A 14,296-nucleotide genomic window follows, 5' to 3' on the forward strand; every position below is an offset into this window, starting at 1 on the left:
GTGCATGCTTCTCTTTTTTTTTTTTTTTACAATGATGAGGACCGATTTGTCTCATTGCAATTTGATATAGCAAATGATGATGTTTCTCTAGATATAGAATCATACTTTTCGACATACCCTTTAAATCATTAAATCATTTAAAATCTCTTAAAAGACATGATTATTTCTGTTTGTGATGCTAAACTATTAGTTGATTTCTTAATGGAGAACTGTATGCTTTTATTTTTATCCATCAGCCTAAAGGAAAAATATGCACATTTAGTGTATTGAAAGTTTCAACTTTTAGGATTAAAAACATTAAAAAACCCCAAAATTTATATTTTCTGATATATGAGAATTGTAAATGAGAACAGATTTTAATTAAGCTGTACTAGACTTGCTGCGGCAATCATATGTTTCAGAATGACTTGAGAATATTGGCTTCCTGCTTAGATTTCAGCTGTAGAGATCTAGAGTTGGCATAAGTTCCTGCAAGCACAAACACTGGTCACGTTATGGAAGAATTTAAGGCTCTGAAACTTTCCTGTTCATATGTTCCCTGTCATGAAAACTAGCTGTTAATCAGCCCTCAAGCACAACCACTGCATATAAAGCTGTGAATATTTTGTGTATAAACATTGGGACGTGCTCCTTAGACTATTTAGCCCCCCTGTTTATTGATTTCTTGGGTTTATTGCCAGAAGGCACCACTATATGAGGTCTTACAACTCGCTGAGGATGACGGGTCTTTAAATCTGATCTGTTTGGTTTACGTTGAGCCTAGACTAGCTAACGTTAAAATTTTCTTTTTGAAAAAAATTCTCCCATTTGAAAAAAAACTTTCTTTTGTTTAGAAATACTACTGTTTCCTATCAAATTGGGTGTTTTTCTAAATGAGGTGAGGTGGTTTGTCCTAAATCTAGAGGACTCCTAGGTCTTCAAGGAACATTTTAAAGAACCTCCTATAATCAAACTCAATCTAGGAAACAGGCAGTATCCAGGAAATAGTAGTGTTCCAACTGTGCCAAGCTGGGAGGAAGATGGCACAAGGAAACTCCCTTACAAAGTTGAAAGTTAGACCTTACTTGGTTTTGGAGCAAGGAGCTAGAAACCCTCTGATTCTTAGCCCATGGCACTTTGTCCTAGCTGCATGGCCATAGCCTGCAAACTCCAAAAGCTCAGATTTCCTCATAGCATCCTGACTTTCAGCATTATCTGCATGTTTTAGTGCAAGTTCACCAAAACCAAGTCTCCCATCACACATTTTAAGATCATCTATTCAGAATTTTGTGGAAATTCCACTGGAAAATTCTGCATGAGACCTTACTGACCGAGGTTACAAAGAGAATGCAGCTGACAGTCGACCAGCATTCATTATAAGCAGCTTTGCACCTCAGCTGGAAAAATCTTAGAGGGTCTTCAAACCCCACGAGGTAGCAAGTTACTGATTTTAAGACATCAGTAGGTGGAGAAAATAACACATCCCTAGTCACTTCAGCAGTTACTCTATCTCTCTGTTAAAATATGTACTTTATTTGTTATTTGGATGTTACTGGATTCTGCTGCAAGTCATTGATTCTTGTTATGCCCTTCTTCAATAGATTCAAGCCATTTAATACATGATGCTGCCTCTTCTCTACAGTACTTATGCACTGTAATCAAGTCACTTCCAATCCTCTTTTCAAAAAGCTGCAGAAATTCATCTTTTATGTTTTTCATCATCAGGCTTTTTCTCCATTTTTCCAATAAGAGTTGTGACTTTTTTACCTTCTTTGTAGTTTTAAGCATCTTAAAAAAAAAAAAAAGTACAAAATAACTGTGTGCAATATACTTTATATCCTTGCCAGACAGGCAAAGTCACCAGCTGCTTCCACTCACTTCTACTGTTGAGTGTTTTGCACAACATTACACTAGCTAGTTGCACTTTCTCTCTGATCAACCTGTTGCAGTATTTACCATTATGATATTTTTTGTATTACTCGCTTACTTTATCAGCAGAAATGTCTTCCACATCAAGAAAAACAGCAATAGACCTTGAATTTTTTTGCATGTTTCCTTCATCAACCACATTTACAATCTTATCAAAGAGTGAATCGTTGAAAAGACCTAGTTTCCATAAAACCATGTGACTTCATATTCATTATATTGCATATCCTTTAAACCATCATTAATGCACTCTTTCATGAGTTCTTCCTTTTTTTCATGTGGGTTTGATAAAAGGCAAATGACTGATAGATACCGCCTTCATCCCATTTGGCCTTTTTTTGTGTAAGATGGGCATAACGTTAGCACCGTTCCAGTCCTCTGGAATTTCCCTTGTGGTGTAAGATTTATTAAAAATGAACATCATTGAGCCAGAGATCTCATGATAAGTGCAGTCTTCTTTCCTAGATTTTTATAGATGACTGCAGTGACCTCTTTCTTTTTACTGAAGAGATTAATGAAATTCAGTGTGTGGTACTGATTGCTATGATGACCTTTGATGAGCTGTCTTGTCTTCCTAAAGAATGTGTTAAGAGAGTTTTTCAAAGTGAAATAGCCAGGGGAAGTGTAGTAATAAAAGAGGGTTTTGCCAGTATGTATTTATCCAAAAACTTGAATATCTTTCAGTAGTTTCATAAAAATACATTTCTGAATGCTTAGTCTAAGAAGTGGATATGAGCCTGGTAAGGGTAAGTCAATACATTTGAATACATAGCACTAGTTAGAAGGAACTCATACTTGAACTGAGCACAAATATTTAACAAGCTGAATTTAAAACTTATAATTCAAGATGTTGTAGAAGGAGGCATGTATTAGTTTCTTCATTTCAACTGGAACCAAAGACAAAAATATTGAAATTATCTCAGACAGTATTTTACATATTTCTGACTTCCCTGAAACTAGGAAGCACTAGAACAAGAGTGGCTCTGAGCTTTTCTGAGGGTTTTCAGCTTGCCTCTTTTCCAGCTGCATATCCTTTACCCCATCTCATATTTTTAGGCAATTTGTATGCTCTGGAAAAATCTCCAGTACAAAAATTAGAAAAGAGGACAATGGAAGAAAATTTTCCAACTGAAAAGCAATGATACAGAAAAGGATTTCAAATCCTGCCTGTGCTTGTAGCAAATTAGCAAATCCGGTTCCTTTTCAGCTTGTAGCCCCTTCCAGGTCACCACTGTGGCTGCGGTGCAGTGAGGCTCCTGACCTGCCCCTATGGCTGAGTTGTCTTCTTATGAAAAGAAAGGCCCAGAGCAGTGTTGCATGGTGCCCTGGAAGCTGGGGAGCACGGTAAGAAGCCTCCTGTAAATTTAATGGAAACCAGTGGATACTCAGATTCTTGCCCTGTTCAGAGAAACCCTTGAGTACGTGCCAGGTCCTTGCTTGTTCTGTTTGGCCCGCTGCTAGCTAACCAGCAAATTTCTAATTTTAAAATAACCACATCGTGTACCGCCTCTTGCCTAATGGCCAATTTAGGAGATTTTGGAGGAGGCTGCTGTATTTTGTGGGGTTTGCGATTGAGGTCATGGAGGGGAGCTGGAGGTAGTGCTGGGGGATATTGTGGAGGAACATGAAAGCTGAACTGCTGTTGCAGCAAGCAAGAGATGAGAGAAAGGAGGACATATATCCACAGGAGTGGAGTGAACCAGGCGTGTAAGTGTCACTGCAAAAGGAGCCATTTATTTATAATGTAGCTGGCACTAGTACGAGGTGCAAGGTCTTTTTGTCTTGGTAGTTTGTTACAGAGGAAAGGGAAGAAGATAGCTGGCTACAAAGGTAATCCAGAAATTCCACTGAATTTCTCTTTGTAGTTCTTGCAGATCAAATAGAAATATACTGTATAGCTTCAGTAACGGAGGCACTGAATTCACCTGATAGTCTTTTGCTGGGGCTGTTGAATTTCAGCAGAGTTTACCAGCAGCCGTAGAGTATTGCTCGTTCCATCATGCCAATCATTCCCACCTACTGGTTTGTTTAGTCTGTTTGTTCTGTCTTTCCTTAATCGATACTGTATGGGCATTGTAGCAAGGACGCTGTTCATGCCAAGTTTTTAATAAAGTACTACATACAGTGGTACATCTTACAGGTATGAAATTTGTAATTGATTTGATTCTTAATTACATTTCTCTGCTGTCTACCGATCCTGTATATTTTCAGATGTATGCTGTCACTTCAATCCATAGTCTAAAGCTTTGGACTCAATTGCTTTTGGAAACTAAGACGCTCTTGGTAGTAGAAACTACATTCACTAAGCATTAAGGTGCCCATACTTACTACAAGAGATGTTTTCAAATCAAGCAAGGGTATTGTACTGTGTCTGCCTGTACCTTTTCACAGGAGGACAAGGACTTTATGTAAAGTGACTGCAATGCACATACAATATTCTAATAATTATGGAAAAGCTTTATGATTTGACTTCTCACAGTGTCTGATAAGCCAAAAAAATCTTTCAAATGTATTACATTTCCTTTTAATGTTGTACTTAGACTACTCACTAGAAGACTAGCCTTGTGACATGCTATAGTTAATAAGTTTTCCATGCTGTCAAAAGTAATAATATTAATGTGCCATTCAGTTAAATTAATTTTGTTTTGTGCACTGACCTGCATAAACGTGAGTGACATTTAGAAATATGATCAGGCAGGAGCTGAGGAGAAGCCAAGTGGCAAAATAGAGCAAGATGCAATCATTAAAGCAGAGAAGCCAGCTGCAAGCATTTGTGGGTAGGCAAAGAGTTACAGAAAACCAGGCTATGATGTTCAGGCATATGTGTTTCTTTTAATTCATTCCTCCCTTTTGCGTTTATTTAAGAAATTCATTTTCTCCTTGTTTAATTAAGAACTCGGTATGTTTGGTAGCATGGTCTCTTATTTGGAAATCAAAGAGTGTGTTTCTGCTAATCTTTGATTTCAAGTGCCTTCAGCCACAGCGTTTCTCATTTTGCAAGAACCAGCTGATTGTAATGCTTTTAAACTGATGACCGTGAAGTGTCATTTTCTACTAATAATAACAGTGTTTTCTCTTTCCATTTCCTCTGCTTTTTAGAAAGCACTAACAGAAGTGCTTTCTCTAAACAGTTAAAAATGTAATGAAGAGGACTGAAAGGAGGAAGCTGACAAAACCTGACTTGATGATTTTATAATAACATTGGCTGGTTCAAATTATTGCCCAACTTGCTTTCAAGTCCAATTTACCATTGCGTTGGAGAATATTACATAATTAGGGCAGTTAAAAGCAGTCTACTACCTTCATATGTATAAAAGTATATAAAAATAAGACGACAGAGATTTGTGAAGAATTTCTGTGTCAAGTAGTGCTGTTCAGAAGGGAAAAAAAAAGGAAAAAAAATAAGTAATTTTTATTTCCACAGAAAGATCCTGCCAGGTTCCCTTTAAGCAAAGGTAAAAAGTAGTGCTGGCATACAGAAGTTGTATCACAAAGGAGTCAGCGAGTAGGACTGTAGTAGGGAAATCAGTCAAAAGGAATATGCAATTAAACTGTTTCTTTTGGCTCTTCCTCACTCCTACTTTATACCATGACTGTACCCCTGCGGATACCACCTCCTGATGCCTTTAATAAATTCATTCCATTTGTAAGATTGTTCCCTGGCTGCTCTAAAACTTCTCCCTTTTAAAACTTACCTCATGGACCTTTGCTTCTATTTCTGTTCTCAGTTCACCTGGCATCGATCTCTTTTCCATCTCTTCTTTAGCCTGTTGTCACTGCTAGTCCCTTTTTTATGGCATCCAAAATGAGCCCTCTGGATCCCTGCCTCAAGAACCCTGTTTCTTCCAAGATCTCCTGCTGTAACCTATTTCACTTTGCTTTGCTTCTTAATTTACTTGTTATGTGGCTTGTAACCGAACACTTTACATTAACAGGAGCTTCCTTTTATGGCCAAGTTTGCACATTTGTAGAAGGTATAACCTACGAAAGTACTTCTGAAATAATGTTAGTAAAAGCAAACAGGAGAGACTTTTGATCACAGACACTCTGTACATCCGTTTTGGAAGACAAGTGGGTTATTCCTGTGAACAAAGACTGATCCTTGAATAAAAAAACCCACACAGTAGGGCACTTTTCTGTTCATATTTTATTGTTTTAGAGTATTTTCTTCAAAACTGTAGTAGGTACAGTCATGAAGAAGGTTCTTCCTTATCTCCAGAGGCATGTAGTAGCTATTTACTGCTAGCTGTATAACAGCATGGCTGCTCCGTTCATGGGCATGAAATCCTTTTAGACACCAAAGGAATTATTCTGCGTGTCAGATTAATGGTTTAGTTGTTAAAGTCCTTAAATTTATATTGACTGGGTTTATAGCTAACATTTTGCAAGTCTGAAATAGCTACTTCAGCAATCAGCCTTTTGATTGGAAAGGCTGGGGGGAAACTCTGCCTCTCCTATTTGCTTTCAGTACTTTATCCCAAAAGTAGTTCACAGACTTTGGGGTACAGTGGTACTTGGTGTGCACACATATTCATGTGATAGTCTCCAAAAGTGCTATAATAATGGGCCAACACATTAGCTCCAGCTTTTCTTTTTCTTTCCAGTTCTCCTTTGTCTTCCCTGCTACACCATCTATTTCTAGCCTATTTATGCAAACTGAGTTTTAAGAGCTTCTTGCTCACTTCCCACTCCTTTGCCTAATTGTGGCAGAATTGTCTGCATATTGTGGGGTCATCTGGTCCCTGATTTGCAAGCATAAGAGAAAAAGATTGTCTTTCTTTCCTGATTGTACCTATTGCGGGTTTGAAGTTTTCTGATTTGTTCTTGAACCATGTATTTATAAAAAATTCAATACCTTTGAAACTGGTAATGTTAGGAACAGCTGCTGTGCCAATACAATTTCAGGTTTAAAGGAAAAGGGGAAACCCAACAAACCAGTATTTCCTTTTCACAGTATGGTCCCTATTTGTCGTGAGGGATGCAGAGGAGCAATATTTTCCCAGTTGTAGATCCCAGCTATGTGTATGTGTTGCTAATTCTGCCCACTTGCTATGGTGGCCTAACTGAAAAGTCATGGCTGGTCCATGTAATCCATTTCTGCATCCATGTGATTCTGTTACTAATGTTATTGTGACACCTTTGCAGCTTAGTGTATTCGTGGCTTATGTGCCACGAGAAAGAATTTGTGGGATTTGAGATCTCCGTGTGTAGACAGAATATGATGACCTCAAAACTGTCTGAAGCCTGTGAATGTGGGAATTAGAATTAGACATTTTGTCATTACAGTTTACCTGGGTTTCCTGAATTTGGAAGACTCTAATTTAGCTTATAACCCACCTTTGTGCTGTCCCTGTTTTCTCCACAGAGTTTTAAAACATTTTATTTGGTGCAAAAACTATACAGTGAACATTATGAGCTTCCATTGTAAGTATTGATCGGTGGAAGAACATGTTCGCCCATAAACCACGTCCTATTGTGTTTCTCTCAGGCTTATGCAAATATCCACAATCAAAACCAGGTATTGAAGTTGGAAACCCACCTCACTGTGTTTATATCCTTCCTCTACTGACTATTTTGGAGTCTTAGATCCAATTAGGAAAAAGCATATTGTGCTGTGGCTCATTATTTTGGTTTTGTTTTACCAAGAGAGCTGCAAGCATCAACTTTCTCATAGTATCTTCCACAAAAATGTGGCGAATGTTTATATTAAGAAGATGGATATCACTGCTAGAGATTCTGCAGTGTGAATGAGAGTAATCTGCATAAATAGCATTTTTCTCTGTAGCTCATTAGTAGAGTGTACTGTCAAGGTAAAAATGACTACTGACAAATACAAGAAGAAACATGAGACAGGCAGGAGCCACTTAGAGTTGTCTCTAAAAAGTCCAGGTTCTCAACAGGACTTCAAATAGCCTTTTCTAAGCTGAGGAAGTGTTAGCAGTGCTGTCTATATCATTTATGTTCTGCTCCATTGCATTCTCTTTAAATGTAATGAAGTTATGAAGTTGCTTAGATGGAGAGAGTCTTTTGATTGGTGTTTAGGCATTATACATGAATAGGTTAAAGCCTATGAACCTCCCAGTTGGAAGTTTCTAACACTAACTTACAGTTTCCATCAGAGATCAAAGCAATTTACTAACATAAATTATTTATACAGAGGACTGAAAGAAATTTATAATAACAATAAGGCACCTCCATGAGATAATCACCATACCAGAAGCACTCATCTGTACCTTGTAGCCCTGCAGGGGTTTGTAATTATCTCCTGCAAACCACACCTCTAGTGATTGCTTTTTGTTGCTTCATTACAGTGCTGCCACTTGCAGTATTTTGCCTGACAAATATTTTTTAAATTAAAAAATACAAAAAAAAAAAAAAATCTTAGGAATAGAAAACTTGTGGCAGTCATGCAAAGAGGAAATGTTAAAAGTACAAGAAATATTGAAGAAATGCAGTTAACACAGATTTTAATAACAACAAAAAAGTACTAAAAGTGATTCTGTACGCATTTAAAGAGGTTCCTACACTTTTTCTTCAAGTTATTCACTGGAATGACCCCATCATCTGCTGCCATTTCCCATGGCTAGATGGTGATCTATGGAAAACCGGCTGTTTATGTGAAGCTGGCTTATTTTCCATGCTTCCTGTAGCTAAAATTACATTAAAAGAGGCTAAAATTATATTAAAAGAGGCTAAAAATGCATTAAATGCTCTCAAAAAATTACTCTTCTGTGTGGTATTTGCACAGAAGCATAATCAGATTGCAGGTGGAGAAAGGCTGGTGAGAGGTGATGGTCTCCATGGCAGTAACTGTTTGTAAAGTGCCTCCTCCAGCCTCTGCTGAAGGGCTCAGATCCTAACACCACCATTTTATGCTTACAAAACACACTCTAGTCTCAATACAAGTGAAAAAAACAAAACAAAAACAAAAAAAACCCCACCACAATCCCAAAAAAACCCCAAAACCAACCAAAGCCCAATCAAAGGAACAATTAGTAGCATGGCATTGATTTAAAAGTACCTTCCAAAATAGATGTTTAGCTAGTCTGTCAATGAGCGACATTTCTGAGGAATACAAGGGAATACAAGTTCCCGTGCTGCTACAACCAAAGCTCCTCCTAGTGAATCTAGAGGTGAGGGCATAATCCTTGAATGTCGGATGACAGGTGAATACAAAAGTCTCTAAGATGGGGGACCAAAATGAGCTTTCAAATATACCCCGTTTCAGTCTTATTCAGAGCCCCATGAATCAACCGTGCTAATTCAAACCAAGGCTCCCATCTAATAGAACAGCGACCGCCGAGACAACTGGGTGGCTGGGTGAGCTGTGATCATAATGACACAAATCAATAAGCAATTGATTTCTTCCATTCTGAACAAGCTGCAAGTGATAGATCAACTTCACCGTTAGCCTAGCCAATATGGACTTCCAAAGCTGAATGTCAAGGGAACAGGAGCATATTTTGCTGTCACCATGCCATCGCAGGCTCTGCTAGAGCCGAGCGCGAGCTATGCAGGTTGCACGGCTGAAATCTGTATTACTATGATCTGAATCTATTCTGGGATTTATAACAGTATATGCAGACAGGGAGGAATAGTAAGTCCTTCCATAGAACTGCAGTCCATGCTGTGAAAGACATCTTAGGTTATTTCAGATATGAGTTAAAAATGTAAATATTCTGATATTAGTATCTCTTCTTTTGAGCAAGGTCATAATATCGTTATAGCTCTCCTGGGTCAGATAGAGGTCTCTAAGATACTGCTCCCCAACCAGCTCCTTTCCAGCCTGAAGAGTACTAATCTACTTAGCTCTTCCTTCTGCAGAAGCTGTGTCATGTATTTGATCGTTCCTGCTGCTTTTCTTGGAATCTTTCCTAATTCTATCATATCCTTTTTGAGGTGGGGAGGACACCATAATTGCACCAGTTTTCAAGATACTGGCACATGTACATTCTGACAGCGTTTTTATACGTGATACACACATTTAACATTATGAGCTATTTTGTTGTGCTCTCTGAGCATTTCCTAATTATACATAACTGTGTGTCTTCTGTATGTTTTCTGACCATTGGTGATCACTGAGCTGATGTTTTGCAGGGAACTACCTATTATAATCCGTGGGTCTCATTCCCAAGTTGTAATAATCAATTCAGAATCTTTAACTTTATAGATTTTGCATTGTTATTGCAGTTTCTAAATGTTGGGTTTTTTTAAATTAAAAGGAACAATAACTGCATGATGCCATTCTTATATATACCACTCCAGTCTTTTGTTTGGAAAAACAAAGAATCCTGCATCCCCAAGGGAGTCTTCTGAGACAAGCCCACGCACCTTTTGATAAAGAAGGAAGGTGTAAGCTCTGAAGTATAGCTGAGTATCTGGCATGCATTCTTCAGACAGCTATACTGCAGATGCTTATCAAAACCTGGATAAAAAGTGATTGTGTGTAAGAGCTATTGAGAGGAAAAATTGCCACTGATGCTGAAAATTTGGCTTAGTGGATGAAGTTCAGTTTCTCTTAAATGACTTGGAAGCTTGAGCTCCCAGATGGAAAGGAACATTTTGGTTCCTTTTACATGGATGGTAAAGTCTTCAGGACATGGGTTGTCTTTTCTCTAGGAAATACCCACTACATCCATGAATATGTGAGCCAGTTGCTCTCAGTAGTGTTCTCCCAGCTTTTTAGGAAAGGTTCTGACTTCACCTCTTTCTCCTTGGCTCTTTAAAGCTGGTAAATTGTCATGTTCTTTTTGTTTTTGTGGTACGGGGGAAAAGGTGCATAATTCCTGCAAAAAATTACCTAATGTCTTAACAAAAAGCTTGGATATACCCCCAAAACTTTTCAACAACCAACCTTCCAATTTATTCTAAACCAACACTGGAACCAAAGAAGTATATCGTGATAGAAATGTACTTTATACTCTACAGCCAGAATAAATTGTGGAAACAGACATGTGCCATAAGAACTACTGTCTTGGAAAGAGAAACATTGCTGTCTGAAATGCTTTATCAGACTGTTCGGTATAACCTGATTCTTCTTGTCCCAAAAGCGACCTTGTTACCCCCCTAGAGAAACCGTTGTGCCCCAAAGGAAGGAGGAAAGCAGCTCAGATCATCCTAGCAGTACTCTTCTCTCTGTCATATCTGCAAGTTCAAATCTATCATTCCTCCTTTTAAAACAAAGGTCCTGTAATTCTGAACATAATTCAGCCTTTCCCTCTTGGCCAGGACGGTTAGGAAGGTACTAAGCAATGAATTGCAGAAGGTTGCATTTGGCAGGATCCCAGATGATAGGCTGCAAGGCTGAAGGCAAAACCAAATCCTTCCAGCCTTTCCTGATGTGAGGAGGGATGCTCTGTGTGCCTTCTCAGCCTATATCTGCCTTTTGGTTTTTGCCTCTCGATAGAAGACGAGTCTTTTTTTTATACTGAATGTTTTGTGCTTTGCGTTTTTTATACTTTTTGCTTTTGTGACAAAGTGTGATGAGAAAAATCCATGTTACTGTATCACAGAAAGCAGTCTAGTGGTCGCATGTGTGTGTGTGTAATTGATTTCCACTGAAATACAACCTTAAAAAAACAAAACAAAACAAAACACAAAAAACCCCAGTCATGACTTGGTTTAAAGGGCAAACAGTATTTGTGGGACCCTGGTTGTCAGGGGAGGAGTGCTGAGCGCTATAACTTATTTTACAGCCAGCACACATCTTGTCATTTGGCTCCATACAGGATAGCTGCTGGGAACTTCAGTTGCCACAATGGACTTGAGGTTATCAAGGATTTAAGCTGGGCAACTTTTGAATGTTTTGTCTAACAATAGGAGTTTGAGATGTATGTGAAGCTTTCAGAGTTGTATTTTTAAAAGGTACAAAAAATGATTAAAACACAACACTGTCTTGTTTGCTTTCACAGCAAGAAAAACTGGGTGATATCTGCTTCTCCCTCCGTTATGTGCCTACGGCTGGCAAACTGACTGTCGTCATTCTGGAGGCAAAGAACCTGAAGAAGATGGATGTCGGTGGACTATCAGGTATGTGCATGAAAATCTGCTTGTAGGTTTTACAGGCTTGTAAAGGCAGAAAAGCAACTCACTTTTTATCGGAAATCTCTTGGCTGAGAAGGTAAGGGCTCTTGTTCACTGTCTGAAAAATGCAGTTTGTGTTTTCTCAAAGTTAGGGCATGACTGAATATATCAGAACTCATTCTAGCTTAAAAAAGGGAATTTCATTATACATTGCATTTCACTGCAAGACAAAGTCTGAAGAGTTAAACAGATGACAGTGCAAGCTCTCTGTACTTTCCTTCTCTCCTGTTGCCTGGAGATAAATACAGACTCTTCAAGCAAGAGACAAAAATCTGACTACAATTCCTACAGTCTGTTTAGTCGCACGAAATGTGAGCATTTCCCCTGCAATGTTACTGATAATGCACAACAGAGGAACTCACCACAGGTCACCATGCTGACTGCTGGTTGAGGTCCTAGGATAATTGCTTCTACATTTGAAGGGCTCGGGTGTGATTGCTCCCATGCACAGTGCCGGGAGCGCTCTGCATTTACGTATACACCATCAATCAAAATGAGAGTCTTGCACTTGTGGTAGTCAGTGAGGTTGATAGGTCCAACATGCTCAGTACCTACAAATAGTCCTCGTAGTCTTTCCTCGTAGTAAGGCTATGCACACCGTGAGTGAGGTGATGGATGCCATCTCTAAGGGAGGGTGAGGTCAGCACGCATGACATCAGGGCTGTGTCTCTGTGGTGGGGCTGTGGCCCAGCGACCTGGTAGAGCTTCATGTAGGCTTCTGTTCTCTGCTGTGTCTGGAATTCTTGGACACAAATTACTGTCTAAATTGCCAATTAGCTTAGACCAAATTAAATAACAAGATGCTTTATAAAGAGAGATCTTTCCAGGAGAATTTTATTTTCTAGACCTTCTGTTTAAAAGAGACAGTTTCTACTGACCATTGAGAATGAAGATGTTTCCAGTGTAGAACTGAAAACTTTTACAGCTGTTACTAACACACAGATGATGTAACTGCTGATTTTGAATTAGCAAGTGATAAGAAAGAAGTGGTTTGCTTGTATTTTCTTATAGTCTTAGCACAGGGTAAGAGTTATATCCAAAATACACAGAGAAATGGGGACCTGCTAAAAGCAAGTCTGAAGGTTTTGTTTACCACTTTTGATGAACAGTAACAGGAGGACCTTCACAGAGTGAGGGGAAACAAAGTCTCTTACCAGTATCTTACCAGTTATCTTTTTTTTTTATTTTACTTGCTTCTAAAATCTTTCACTGTATGGCAACAGACACGATAAAGTAAAAGACATAAAAATATTGTTGTAGTCATTACCTGAATCAAGTCTAGCTTTTTCTTGTCTAAAATGGAAACTGAATTAGGAAACACCACTAATAGTTTCCCTAATGCTTGTGCTGAACCAAACGCAAATTAATGTTCTTAAGCACATTTACTTCCTAATTGTTTCCTAATGAAAGATTAGATTCTTATAATGAGGAAGCGTGGGGTTTTTTGACTGAAGTGCAACTCTTAAGAGTCAGAGCATCTATATATTTTTTTCCAAGCTTTGCGAGAAATGTGATGGATAATGGGTACTCAGCTCATAAGAAAAGAAAGAAAGGGGCAGGGGAAGCACTAATGAACTGAAGACCTTCTACAAACTTCAGATGGAAAATATAATGCATTGTGTTGGAAATAACTACGAGGAAATGAGTGGGCTTACTCTCCCCTATGTGCTTCAGCACATAGAGGACATTTAAATATATTTCTAGAGGATGACAGGTTTTGTTCTCCTTTTTTAGGGCCATGCCAAACTAGAAACATCATGTTCTCTCAGAGACAAACAAACCCAATGGGATATCATGGTTGTAGCAGGAATTCAAAAGTCGCTGACAGTGATAAATGGCAGTTAGTACAGTATTTCTGAGGCCGTAATTATAGATGAAATAATGTTGGTTTAAAGTGGATCCAGTATCTTTCATTAGGGAATTTATCTTTTGAATAAATTATGCAGAAATAACTTTTGAAATCAAGCTGAGATTCTGTTGTCATTATTCACACTAAATAATACCTACTCTCAAAGTTCAGTACCGCTAAGTGGTAATGAAGGTGACAGGATTTTATCTCAATTAGGGAACACTTTCCCCACTAGTTTTGTTATTTTGTCTAGATACTAAAATGGCTTTTTGTTTTGCAAAACTCAAAGTTTTGCATTGCAGTGGAGGTGGGAAAATGTTAACAATCAAATGTGATCTCAAACCGAATGTTACCTATGTACTCAACAGCACTTACTGTCACCAAGGGAAAGCCATTAGTGAGAGGTGAAAATTATGTAGTTGTCACATACAGGGGAAAAAAATCTTAGAAGTTTGTCAA

The 14,296-nt window shown here is 38.4% G+C and overlaps 1 protein-coding gene across 7 annotated transcripts in view; it reads left to right on the top strand.

Moving 5' to 3' along the window:
* SYT1 (synaptotagmin 1) overlaps positions 1–14,296 on the top strand; it is a 358,139-nt gene that overhangs the window by 291,339 nt on the left and 52,504 nt on the right. For all 7 annotated transcript variants that reach the window (XM_075747487.1, XM_075747476.1, XM_075747516.1 and 4 more), the window contains one exon: positions 11,817–11,934. In XM_075747487.1, coding sequence (XP_075603602.1) covers positions 11,817–11,934 — 118 coding nt within the window. The remainder of the gene's footprint in view (positions 1–11,816; positions 11,935–14,296) is intronic.

Source organism: Balearica regulorum, chromosome 1, assembly GCF_011004875.1.
Source record: "Balearica regulorum gibbericeps isolate bBalReg1 chromosome 1, bBalReg1.pri, whole genome shotgun sequence".
In the NCBI taxonomy this organism is placed as follows: domain Eukaryota; kingdom Metazoa; phylum Chordata; class Aves; order Gruiformes; family Gruidae; genus Balearica; species Balearica regulorum.